The 13,600-nt window shown below is 41.2% G+C and overlaps 1 protein-coding gene across 6 annotated transcripts in view; it reads left to right on the forward strand.

The window, feature by feature from the left end:
• The window catches only part of OSBPL1A (oxysterol binding protein like 1A), a 210,857-nt gene that overhangs the window by 146,039 nt on the left and 51,218 nt on the right, over positions 1 to 13,600 (forward strand). For all 6 annotated transcript variants that reach the window (XM_065932433.1, XM_065932434.1, XM_065932437.1 and 3 more), the window contains one exon: positions 3,510 to 3,666. In XM_065932433.1, coding sequence (XP_065788505.1) covers positions 3,510 to 3,666 — 157 coding nt within the window. The remainder of the gene's footprint in view (positions 1 to 3,509; positions 3,667 to 13,600) is intronic.

The following is a 13,600-nucleotide window of genomic DNA, read 5'->3' on the forward strand; positions in this document are numbered from 1 at the left end:
GTTGGTCTCCAGCTGGTGTTCAGTATGGTGAAATCTTATTTTGAGTGAAGTCTTTACTTCACAGCAGCTCTTTCTGCCTTACCTCTTCTTTAGTGTTTACTGTGTATCTGCTTTTTGTTAAGAATTTTCTTTTGAGGTAGATTTGTCCCCGTCTTATGATTTGTATCCGTTCAATAGCAAACACAGTATCCTGTGCAGAGTGATGTTCAATAAACGCTTGAAGTTTTTGCTTCAGTGCTTTTGCTTTTCCTGACATCTAAATTATAAAGTAACAATGCATCTTGAATAATACTAACCAATAAAGGCAAAATTATTTTATTTGGCACTTGAAATTTTTTTTCATATGAAACAAATAGGAATATGTAGAAGTGAACAAACCACCCCGGTCTGCCCGCCAAGACCACTGTCACCTCTTTGGTCCGGGTTGTGCTCATGCCGCTTCCTCTGAAAGCTCCTCTCTGAGCACAGCATTCATTGTTTTGATACTTACCTGCCATGCCAGTGTAGGCAGCTAAGGTGAGGGGGGCTGGTGCCCAAAGGAAATGAACCGAACTGGGCATGGCTTTCTTGACGCAAGAGAAGCCATTCTGGGCCTAAGCTGTTTTGTGATCTAAAGCGAAAGTGAAAGTCGCTCGGCGTGTCTGACTCTGTGACCCCACGGACTATATAGTCCATGGAATTCTCCAGGCCAGAATACTGGAGTGGGTAGCCGTTCCCTTCTCCAGGGGATCTTCCCAACCCAGGGATCGAACCCAGGTCTCCCGCATTGCAGGTGGGTTCTTTACCAACTGAGCCCCAGGGGAAGAGCTAAGCCTGGGCAAAATGCTTGCCCTTGAGCAGGTCTCAGTAATTAATGATCAAAGGGAACAAAACAGAACTGTTATCAGGCAAGAGAAGTTACATACAGTAACAAATTTAATAAATCAGTTGTAAAGACTCCCAGTTCTAACCCAGAAAGATAAAGACCAATACAGTATACTAATGCATATATATGGAATTTAGAAAGTTGGTAACGATAACCCTGTATGCAAAACAGAAAAAGAGACGCAGATGTACAGAACAGACTTTTGGACACTGGGAGAAGGCGAGGGTGGGATGTTTAGAGAGAACAGCATCGAAACATGTATATTATCAAGGGTGAAACAGATCAGGTTGGATGCATGAGACAAGTGCTCGGGCCTGGTGCACTGGGAAGACCCAGAGGGATCGGTGGAGAGGGAGGTGGGAGAGGGGATCGGGATGGGGAACACATGTAAATCCATGACTGATTCATATCAATGTATGGCAAAAACCACTACAATATTGTAAAGTAATTAGCCTTCAACTAATAAAAATAAATGGAAAAAAAAAAAAGACCCAGTTCTGTTTTCAAAGTAAACATGAGCCTGAAGCACTTTGAGCTCTTTTATAGAATTCCAACACCCCTCCCTCTGCCTTGAGCCCTCAACCGCAAGATCAACTGGAACCTAAGGAAAGATACTCTTGGCGTTTTCTGACCCTCCTAACTTCAGTCAGCTGAAGCTCTTGTCAACTTTTGCCCCAATTCTGTGCAGAAATTCTCCTCTGCTCCAGACCCCTTCATGAATAGGCATACACTACCCAGGCCGCTTCATGTGGATGCATGCACACTTAACCTGAAAACTTTCCTAGTTTTGGTGTTGGGGAGACATTGCTTTGGGAAAGATCCCTGGTATTTTCTTTTATTTGCTGCAGTTAAAAAATCCTTCCTTCTCCCACTCTCTGGCTTGGTTGTCTCTTTCTGCTTGATAGCCCCTGAGAGATGAACCCAATTTTTGGGAGATACCACCTCTCCTGTATACTTTGCCTGCCCCAGCAAATGGACTGTTCCCCTCTTGGCCTCACTGTGCCTAGGACAAACTTCTGTCACTTCACTGTTCTCGTTTGGACAGATAACCTGCTTACCTGAACCAGACTGATTTTTCTTTAAGGCAGAATAAAATAAATTTTTTTTTTGCTTGTATCTTAGAGTTGTAAAATGGTAGCCTGATTTTTTTTTTGGTCTTAGCGTTATGTTAAAAGTATTTTTCCATTTTATTATAATTTTAGCAGCTGCGTATTTCATCAAAGGAATGACTGTCTCCTGTCACTGGCTATGCAGGTTTTCAGGGTTTTGCAATAAAATGTTACTACCTGCCAAAATTGACAATGAAAAATAAATGTCCCTTAAACTTAACATTAAAATATTTTTCATTGCTATAAGGTGTACATCAGGACAAAGCTATATTTACAGAAAATAAAGATAACTTCCCTAGTACTGAGTTTTTTGGGCAGATGACTTGCAGCATTCAGAGGATCCAGAGTTCAGGGTGTGGCGTGCAACTGCAGCTGTCCAGGAGTTGTTATTAATCAATTCTAATGTGATCTAAAGAAGGGCCCATGATTTGGGCTGAATTGCAGAATGCAGTAGTGGGAAAAGAAAGTACTATTTCCTGAGCACCCATGATACATACTAGGCAGATGGGTGAAGCTTTTATTTAAATAGGGAGTTTGCTTGCATGTATGTAGGAAGACTGCCCTAGAGCAGAGGACAGTTGTGTGTACGGTCATCTGCTGAAGGATAGTTGCACGTTATCTGGAATTGACTTATTAATATAAGCGTAGGCATCTTTTAAAGTCTCTTGGAGATTGAGTGACTGCTACTTTGAACATTATGCAGAACATTGTATATATATGCATATATATATATGTTATGTTTATATATATGCAGAACGTTAAAGAGTCAGAAAACCCAACTAATAAACCAGGAGCGCGTCAGCACACTCGTTAACCCAGAGCACCCTGGAGATGCTGGAAGGATAGGAAGGACATGCATATGCCTGACAACCAAACCGTATTGTATGGAAAGAAGCTGTCCTGCTGTTCCCGATCAGGCAGATGGCTCCACACTCAGTACATCGGCAGTTGGGAATGTGGCGTTTTCATTCCTAAAAACATCTGCCTCATAGTTAGATTCTCTATGGCTACTTCAGGCTGTTGCTCTTGAGAATTTAAGTAGTATAAAAATCAGAAGTGTTTCTTTAAGTATCTAAAAATTACCTTTGTACCTCTAGTATCATATGAAATGTACGTTTTCCCCAAGTACAGCCAACTGTAACTTTTTCTTTATATATGAATTTTTAAAAAATGCTTTTTCAAAGTTATGTTTAAACTGCTTTGAAAAGGGAAGGGAAAAAACAACTTTTTTTAGGGGGGACACCACTGAATACAATTTCCTAAAGAATTAGGTAATCTTTGTAAAGTCTCTCTTAGTGTACGAAATCTGTTTCATTGTAAGTTTATATAATCCTGTATCCGTTTTCTAAATCCCCTTTCGCCTTACTGGGTGCAGGTTCTCTGAAATCCCTGAGGAGGTGGTAACGGCTGGATTGTTGAAGGACAAAGTAGGCTGCTTAAGTTTCAAAGCCTGATACATGAAGGGAGGGAATCCATTGTTAAGGCAGCCTCGCACCAAAGCCCAGTTCATTGACTGTGAACCTGCTCTGCCACAGATTCCGAGTCCGAAGGGTCCCTGAGCAGACTGGAAGCAGTGACGGCGCACTCCTTTGACGAGGAAGCAGAACCCCTGAGCAGCAGACAGCACAGAATGTCCGAGGGCAAGGACTGTGGTGGTGGAGACGCGCTCTCCAATGGCATCAAAAAACACAGGTAGGAGGGCCTTTCTCAGCCATCACTGCCGCCTCTGTCCTCAAGTGCATTTGGGTTTGTAAACCAAAGTGTGTGGCTGTCTCCTTGTTCTTTTGCTTTTTTCTCTCTGCTGAACATTTATATTGCTCTAACACCTCAAGGAAAGGATTCGGCTTAAATACTTTGTCCACTTATAGAAAGAACATCATCAGTTGTCTTTGCAGGAACTGAGCGCAAAACGTGGTTTTTGGCTCCCATGATTTCAGGGGCCTGTAAATCCTTCAACTGGCTATTTAGAAGGGCTCTTCAGAGCTCCCTATTGAAAGTGATGCTGGCTTCCTTTTTTTGAGCATGCATCTTTTATGACTCTGCCTCTCAATGCTATTTTAGTTTCTTGTCATTTGATCTTCGTGTTGGTTTTATTAAGAATGGATGGTAATATTGCCTGCTTATTGAAACAGTTTAGTTACATTTAAACAAAGACTTTTATTAAGACCTGGGGTTTGTTGAACATAGCCCTTTAATACTGTCTAATAGCATTAGTATTGTTTTTTTACTCCCTTGATGATTTAGTCCTAGAGATTGTCTCAGTTTAATGAGGTGTCACAGACACTTGAGTTCTCTGGTTTCACACAAGTTTATAGGTGCAGTGCCTTGTGTATATTGCTGGTATTCATGGGGTACAATATTTTATCAAATTGTCAGTGAAGACTGTATTCTGTTGTCATTGTAAAAAGCACTTTTGTTTTAGTTATTAATTACTACCTGATAGTTTTTTACTGTTTAATATTTATAGATTTGTATAGCTTTAACTTCATTTCTGTATAGGATTCTGGCTACCGTTGGTCTCAACTCTTGTACTGAAAAATGGCACACAGTACTTTTGATGTGTATGTATCTGCCCCATGTTAATGAGGATTGTTTTTTCTTTGTACTTATTTGAAAAAAATCAGTGAGTTTTAGAAAACAAACCAGAGTTTTCTTCTGTGCAGTTAGAGGGTGTCCTCTAAACGTGCTCGCTGATGGTTATCTTTTGATGGAGGTTATCATGGCAGATGTTGTCGTGAGCCGTGAGGGCCCGTCCCGACTGCGCTGAGGTTGCTGTCTTCTCCTTTGTGATCTGGGCCTCAGTTCTGGGCAGGCCATCAAGTACCTCAGTGGAAACCCAGCAGGTCTCAGTTTCCTGGTCTCTAGAGAGAAGACAGCCTCTGTTTAACATACATCATGACGGTCTAGTGACAACACAGGAGAAATCCCAAGAAGTACACAAGTAGTCGATAGAATTGTTAAGATATCGGAAGGAACGCTGTGCTTATTAGATGCTGTCAGAGCCTGTGACTGAAGGGGGGATTTCTTGGCTTTTCAAAAGCCCAGGAGCCTGTTTGTGTGTGTGCCATAATGCATCATAACAGGAGTTATTTTGCATCTGACAGCAATTTATTATATTAATGCTATATTCACATAGCCTGTGTTGTCTCTTATTAGTCCAACCCAGACTGGCTCAGATGTGGAAGTCTCCCCCCTTAAGCCCCCTCCACCGCCCCGTCTCCTGCTGTACTTGGAATCACCTTATCTATTTCACATTCTTAGCCAACAGAAGTACTTAGGCCTTCCTTTCTGTAGTATGGATTATGGAAACAACACGTTCCCCCCAAATATAACATATGAAACCACTGCAGGCCCTATTCCTATTCTTCTCTGGGGTGTCAGCGTGGAGTCCCTAGGAGAGTACCCGCCCCAGGGGCAGCACTCGATGCAAATGACCTCTTTTACCTCTGTTTACTCTCGTTCTCCTCAAAAACCATCTGCGTAACTCTGGAGAACCTCTGCCCTCTTGTTTCCTTTCCCACCCCATTATCACAGGATGACATCATGGAGTGCAGTTTGAAAAATCTCTGACCCAGAGAGTCATAAGCTTAAGGCCTGTGTCGTGGTCATTTAATGTAAAACAAGGTATGCCAGACTCACTGAGTTTATTTTTATGATAATTAAAATAGAGATATTATGGATCTTTAATCCATCCTATGTGATTATTACCAAGAAAATAATTCATCTGTTTACTAGGTAAATTAAGTCATCTCTTAAATAAAAATTTGGACTAAATGAACTGAGTTCTCCTCTCACTCTGAAAGTCTTGTGATTGCTAACTGAAATCTTGAAAACATGGTTTTTCTACCATATTGAAGTTTAGGAAACTTATACATTGTCTTTTGATACGATTAGACTTGGGGGGGAAAAGTATTTTGTGTTTTTTAATTCACTCTGAATTACTGATGGGCTATGTACTCTGCTGGGCATTGATCTTGTCTGTGGTTCTGTATGTGTCTTTGGGCTTTCAGGTTAGTTGTAGAGAAATCTTAGCAGAAAGAATCAGAGATTGATTTAAGACCTAGAACCAAAAATACTGCGGAGATAGAAAACATACAAAATAAATGCTTTGTTTTGATAGCACTTTCTTTTTTACAGAAAATACATTGACTTGCCTTGTGGAAGGTTTAGCTTTCCCATACTGGTCAGGTTTATGTTGATAGGGCTTCTTGTCATCTCGGTGGTCTGTGTTCTGTGGGATCAGTTCTCTAGTCTTGAGCCTAATTTAGTACACTTATTCTGAGCTCTCCTCTTTTAACTTTTTAGGAGTTTGACCTAAGTTGGCATAATTGGTAAAGATACTGATATTTATCTAACCTGGATATATATAATGTAAAAGATACTAATGTAGAACAGGTTAGTAAGAATCTGAAATATTGGATTCGTGTTATGATGCTTTAAATGGTATTCCCAATATTACTATATTAAAAGATAAAAACCTATGATCATCCTAATAAAGAAAAAACATTCAATGAAATTAGTCACTCATGATTAATAAGCATTAGCCAATTACAAATGGAAGAGAACTCCTTTAATCTGGTTAAAAGTTAGAACAAATAAGTACTTGATAATGCACTATAAAAAACAGTTCTTCTGATTTCAGGAATAAGGCAAGGATGCCTGCCATCACCTTTTCTGTGCATCATTGATTGGAGGCCATAGCTAGAGACATAACACAGCCCCCAGATTTAGAAATAAACAGGACCATAGATGTCTACAGACAAATCATTATAGTTACTATGAAAGTTTGGCAAGGTTGCTTTGCTACAAAGTCAGCTAACTATTAATACATTTCTGTGCACCATCAACAGAAACTGCAGTTAAAACTGGAGGGTGCAGTTAAAACTGGGGGGTGGGGTTGATTTTAGAGTATTTATTAAAAAGTCACTTACTTTGAAATAAATACTGAAAGATATAAAACTTATCAAGAAGGAAAAGTCATTGTCATAAGTTTGATTTACCAAATTGATCTATAGACTCAAACATGCTTTTAATTAAAGTTGCACTTTACCTTGGAAGTTGAAAAGTGGATTCTGAGCTATATCTTTGAGCTCAGAGGGCTTTGAGGAGCCAAGATACTGCTCAAGAACCTGGTTTGAGGGAGGGAAGGCATCTGCCAGACTAAATGCCAGGTTGGTTACAAATCTTTAGTGCAGAATTGTCCTGCAGACAAGACTGATCTGAAGAATGGAAGTAAAAGATCCAAAGACCCAGACATAGAAGGAAACCTGATATATGTAACAGAGGCAGCATAGCATATCGGGGAGGGAAAACATAGACTGTTAGGTCAGTTCTGCTGGGAGAATCATTCAACATAGAAAAAAAAAAAAAGAAATTGTCCTCTATTTCACAAATATAATTTAAATTCTAGATGAACCACACACATATCTGTAAGACCATAACTTAATAAAATTTTCATAAGAAAATGTAAAAATACCTTTGCAATTTTAAACTACAGAAGAGTTTCTTACAACAGAAATATGATAGGAACAAAGTTTTATCTAACTCTAATTAACATACTTGTTCTTGATGTGTTTACCTGAATAAAAGCCTTGCATTCTTTCATAAATGTGTTCAAGAATCTTAAATGTTTAGTTTACTGAAATGGTAGATTCAGACTCCAGACAATCCCTTGGTTTACCCTTGGTTTATCCTTCATGGCTGCTTTAGAATTATTAGGTGACTGAATAACAGCTGTTTTCTGTGTGTGAAGAATATCCTGACATGTTGAAGTCAAACAAAAGGGTTGAGAATATAAGCTAAGACAGTCTGCCAAGAAGCAGGGTTATACTGAGAAAATGTTGTTAGTTGTGAATAAAAATTATTCAGCTTCCAATCCATTTTATCAGTAGTGCAAACCCAGCTGGACTTCCCTGGGGGCTCAGCAGTAAAGAATCCACCTGCCGAAGCCAGAGATGTGGGTTGAGTCCTTGGATTGGGGAGACCCCCTGGAGAAGGAAATGGCTACCCTGTTCCAGTATTCTTGCCTGAAAAATCCCATGAACAGAGGAGTCTGGTGGGCTACAGTCCAGGGGGTTGCAAAGAGCGAGGCATTACTGAGCATACACACACACATAGAGTTACTAGCAAGTCAGCCCGCTCAGAGGCCCTCTGGTACCCTGGGCAGAAAAACACCCTTGTCTGTCAGGAAGTACTTGGGGTAGCTCCTTGTTGTCATGTAGTGACGGGGTCTAGAGACACCTAAGGACCTAGAGGTAAGAGCCTTGCCCAGAATTAGCCAGATATGGGGTAGTGCCTGGGGCTTCCCAGCTGGCGCTGGTGGTAAAGAACTTGCCTGCCAATGCAGGAGACACAAGAGACTCAGGTTCCATCCCTGGGTGGGGAAGATCCCCTGGAGGAGGGCTTGGCGACCCACTCCAGTATTCTTGCCTGGGTAACTCCATGGACAGAGGAGCCTGGTGCACTACGGTCCATGGGGTCACAAAGAGTCAGACACGACTGAAGCATGCAGGTTCCAGAGACACCGTGTTCTATGCTCTCGTGTTACTCCCTGACTCAGAGAAGTTGTTTGCTCTGGAAAGCAGAGGACTGTAATTAAAGGAAAAAGAGGTATCCCTAGAAGCTCACGCAGCTCTCCTGTGGGGCCTCGCTCATTAACAAACCAGACCCCAGCCTGTGTCACCAGCCCAAGCGAGAAGAGCGCTCGGGACCAGGAAACAGGAATCAGCTCAAGGAGCATCAGTCGAGAGAGAAGGTGCTGGATCCTCTAAAGAGAGGCCGCGCCAGGGCCCCGCTGGGCTGCAGCCTGGGCAGACCGCCCATGATCCTGTCTCTGGAACCACAGGACTCTGTCATCAGAGGACATGGAGATTGGCAAGTTGGATGACAGTGGCTAACGCCGAGGAGTACCGAGGAGTAAGAGCCAGCAGGCCACTCCGATTCCATGCGACACCTGTCTCTCCAGCAAAAATATATTAGGAGATTCCTTGACCAGGAGATGGGATTGCCAGCTTGGCAGATGGGGGTTAGTCAACCAGCAAAAAGAGTTCAGAAGATAACCTGAAACAATAAGCAAAACTTTATGTAGGATAAGAAGCTGGCAGGCTGCGGTCACTTGGGGTTATGTTAGGAAGGGGAAAAAAAGGCGGCGTGAGTCAAGATTTATAATAATTATCTTCACAAATCAAAGTGGACTTGCTGAACTTACTGCCAGGAGTGACTCTAGGAAAATGGAGGCATCTTTTTTTTTTTTTTTTTTTTTTTAAGGCTTCCTGAGGGTTTCTTTTTCTTTTCTTTAATATTTATGTATTTGGTTGCATCAGGTCTTACTTGTGGCATTTAGGATCTGTCGTTGCAGACCAGCTCTCTACTTGTGGCGCTTGGGCTTAGTTGTGCCAGGGCAAGGGGGATCCTAGCTCCCCGATGAGGGATTGAACCTGTGACCCTGTATTACAAGGCGGATTCTTGACCACTGAGGAAGTCCTGGAGGCATCTTTCTAGAGAACTCACCTCTTCCCAACCAGTTTTATAAAGTCAGTTAAAAGGAGTTGCTCTTTTAAAAGAAAGAGCCGAGGCTTAGACGCCCACAGGCCCATCTTCTGATCTTGCCCCTGACCCCTAAAATGCCTCTTGGGGGCTTGAGGATCTATAAAACACAGTTGGAAAAATACAGACTCTTTCCAGTAACACTTGGTCATGCTTAGGATTTCTAAGCGAAATACTTAACAATTAAAGTCATAATTTGGGGGCTTCCTGGGTGCCTTTGCAGGAGACATAAGAGACTCTTGTTCGATCCTTGGGTCGGGAACATCTGGAGAAGGAAATGGTAGTATTCTTATCTGGAGAATCCCATGGACAGAGGAGCCTGGTGGGCTGCAGTCCGTGGGGTCACAAAGGGTTGGACACGACTGAGAAACAGCACACAGCATGAGCAGATTTCAATTCTCTGGTCTCCTTTGCTTTGATATTAGTCAGTTGGGTTTTTCTTCAGCAGCTCTTTAACAGTGTGTGTGTGTGTGTGTGTGTGTGTGTGTAGAGATGATTGTCTTTAAAAATATTTAATTGGTGATTCATGTGGTTCAAAATTCAGAAATGTAATAGGGTATATTTTGCAAGTTAGTATCCACTTTTTAAACTAGCCACTCCTCTGCCTTTTCCCAAGTGCAACCATTAATACATACAATTTTGTTTTTTCACACTAATGATAGAAAATGCAGGCATACAGTTCTTGCCCTTTTTAAAAATAGTATATGTACCAAATTATTTGTTTGACAAATACCTTTCGAGCTACTATTAATGCCACATTCTATTCGGAGTGCTGAGGTTACAGTAATGAACAAGCCAAGCCGCTGTTCTGTTGAAGCACCCATTTCTGAATTGAGGGAGGTTGGGAATCTTTCTGTGATCTATCTGTACTTTTTTCCTGTGAATTGCTAGTACATCTTGCCCATTTTTTTCTAGGAGTGTTCAACTTACTAATTTTTAGCTGCTTTATAATACCATTACTAGCTTTTTGTATGTGATACAAGTTGAAAATATTTTTTTCCACGTTTGTCAAAAGGGAAGATAATTCTTAGAAAAATCTCTTAATTCCTTCCACGTAGCAGATAATTACCATGTAATTCTTATCACCATATGCCCTTTGAAAAAGATGTGACCTAGAAAAGTGTAGCTATTAAGAGCTACTTGGGTTTGATCTCATATCTACCACATTCCTGACTGTAAGCAAGTTGTAATCACTTTGAAACCCAACTTCTTCTGTAAAAGGGATGTAATAACATGACCTACCTTGTTGGGTTGTTGTGGTAATTAAATGAGATAATCTATGCAAAGGAGTCATAGTGATTTTAACTCATTAAATCTCAGGTGCTGTTATTAGTAGAAAACTGATAAACCTTAAGCAAAAGTAAATGGAATTTTTTTTTTTTTTCTTGTAGCTCATAAGAAAAGGACTTTGGATGGGTTGTAGAAGTTTACTTTGGCCTTTGAAATTTGGGAAACAGGTTGCTGTTGTTCAGTAGCTAAGTCACTTTCGACTCTTTGCGACCCCATGGACTGCAGCACACCAGGCTTCCCTGTCCTTCACCATCTCCCGGAATTTGCGCAAACTCGTACCCATTGAGCGGTGATGCCATCCAGCCATCTCATCCTCTGTCGCCCCCTTCTCCCCCTGCTGTCCATCTTTCCCAGCATCAGGGTCTTTTCCAGTGAGTCAGCTCTTTGCATCAAATGGCCAGAGTATTGGAACTTCAGCTTCAGCATCAGTCCTTCAGTGAATATTCAGGGAAACAGCTAAAATAAAAGTGTTCATTTTGAAATAACGATTATTCCCTTTTGAATGCGAAATAAGGAAAACTATCTCTTACGGTTGCTTTTCATTATATTTTATAAGGACATTTTAAAGTAATGGTTACATCTAAACATAGTTTTTCTTCATTAAGATTACAAAGCTGTGGCTGGTTGTAAGCGTATGTTGTCAGAAATGTAAACAAGAGGTGACTAGAGGCTTGAAGCGCTGTTATTCATTCCTTAGTCCCTTGACATTACCTTCCCCATGCAGAGGTCTCATTACTTCTCTTTTCGATCCCTCGGCTTCTTGAATCTCTTAGGTAAATATCGATTTTCTATTTCAAGTTTGCTTTATATGCACTTATAATCCTCAGAATGTCAGAAGAAAGAAGAAATTAAATATTTAATAAAATGTATTTCCTTGCTTGGCATCTTACTGTACTTGAAGATGTACCCTCTTTCTCTTCCATGTACATAAGCACAAGGTTCTGAGTGCCTGGGAAATAGTCAGTGTAGCTTAGTCTTTTAAGGGTCTGCCTTATTCTCTTTACTCTGCCCATTTCTTAATTACGGTAGTTCATAGACTGGGCATCTTGGCTTTTGATGGCCTGTGGGATTTGGTCTTTACAAATACATCGAAGTGTCTCCCATTGGAGCTGTGCCAACCTGAATTTTGCCTGAAGGAGAAAACAGCCTCAGGGGACATAGAGTTCTTCTGTATTGTTTGCTGTGCTTGTTAACACAGAAAGATTTTCCTATTTTAGGTAGCACCGTATAAAATAATAATAAGTTGTTATTGTTGTTGAATCTCTCAGTCGGGCCTGACTCTTTGTGACACCATGGACTGTAGCCTGTCAGGCTACTCTGCCCATGCAAGAATACTGGAGTGGGTTGCTATTTCTTTCTCCAGGGGATCTTCCCAACCCAGGGATCAAACCCCAGCCTCCTGCATTGCAGGCAGCTCTTTACCATCTGAGCTACCAGGGATATCAGTAAGGATTTGCAAGATGTAAATTAGGAAAGTTACTGTTTTCAAAACAAAAAGATCCTTTAACCATTTCTTTGCTTTGTACCATTAAAATCTTCAGAAAATGTGGTTCATGCACAACTCTACACAGCACATTCAGGGCTTGTAGAACATGACAGATCCTATTCATGGGGTACAGCCTGTTGTTGAGTCATGTTGATGCAGCACCATGCTCAGCCAGGATTTGAAGTCTAAGCATGAGCTGCCATTCTGCCGTAGTGAGTATTCTCAGAGCCAATTCCTTGCTCTTCTGGAAATGACTCACATTAATTACACATCCTGGTTCTCAAGCAGGAAGCGTTGCCCCTGCATCTGACAAATGTGGGAAGCGTCGGTGACTGTCATCAGATCTGCATGCTGTGACGATATATGGGGAATGTAATATGACTTGTGCTAGAGCACGTACAGCCAGTGGTAAGAGATGGAGCCTGGTGTCCTGCTAGCGCTGGAGTGAAACAGTGTGCTTCTGGGCTGTGAGAAAGCCCAGTTTTAGCAAGACTGGCTGGGTGAACCAAGTAGATTGTTCAGAACAGTCTTGTTCTTGATTGTTCTTGAACCACAGAACCTTCACAGTATTGTCTTGCTTTTGTGCTTTGATGTTTTGGGTCTTTGAGTCCCTTAAGTAGATTGTGAAAAATTCTAGTAGGTGAAAGTGTACCATGATGATAAAGTAGGCGAGAACTGTCTACATAGTGCACTTCCCTTCTGCATCTGGTTCTGGCTATATGACATAGCATAGCTTTGTGGCTCCGGTTAGCATTTGGCCCGTCCATGCGTCACCTCTGACTTGAGCAACACCTCACAAAAGCACAGTCCAGAAGCAAGATGTTAGAACCGAGGCCTGACTGTTGGCTAGAGCCACTGTCTTCTGGCTGTAGTGATCAACTTCAGACCCACAGCACTTCTGCATTGTCAGATGCATAATATTAATGGCCCCAACGTACATTTGCATTATAAATTGACATATATAAAATACTTTAACAAACTCCTTAGCTTTCAATTCTCAGAATAGCTCTGAGTCATAGGTAGGGCAATTATTATTATATCCTCAGTTCTACAGATGTACAGATTGAAGCACAGAAAGTTTAGTTGACTTGCCCAAGATCACTTAGCAAATAAGTGATAGGACCTGCAGGCAAGCCAGATATTCTGACTTCAGAGCCTCCATTCTTTTCTTAAAATTTAGAGTCTTCATAGATGTTTAGAATAACAGAGATTTATATGCCTAGGCAAATTCCTGGATTGATATTCTGAAATGTAAAACAGTCTGTCCCAGCTTTTAATTAATGCAGTTCTGTTTTGTTTCTTTTA

The sequence above is a fragment of the Muntiacus reevesi genome, chromosome 4, assembly GCF_963930625.1.
Source record: "Muntiacus reevesi chromosome 4, mMunRee1.1, whole genome shotgun sequence".
NCBI lineage: Eukaryota > Metazoa > Chordata > Mammalia > Artiodactyla > Cervidae > Muntiacus > Muntiacus reevesi.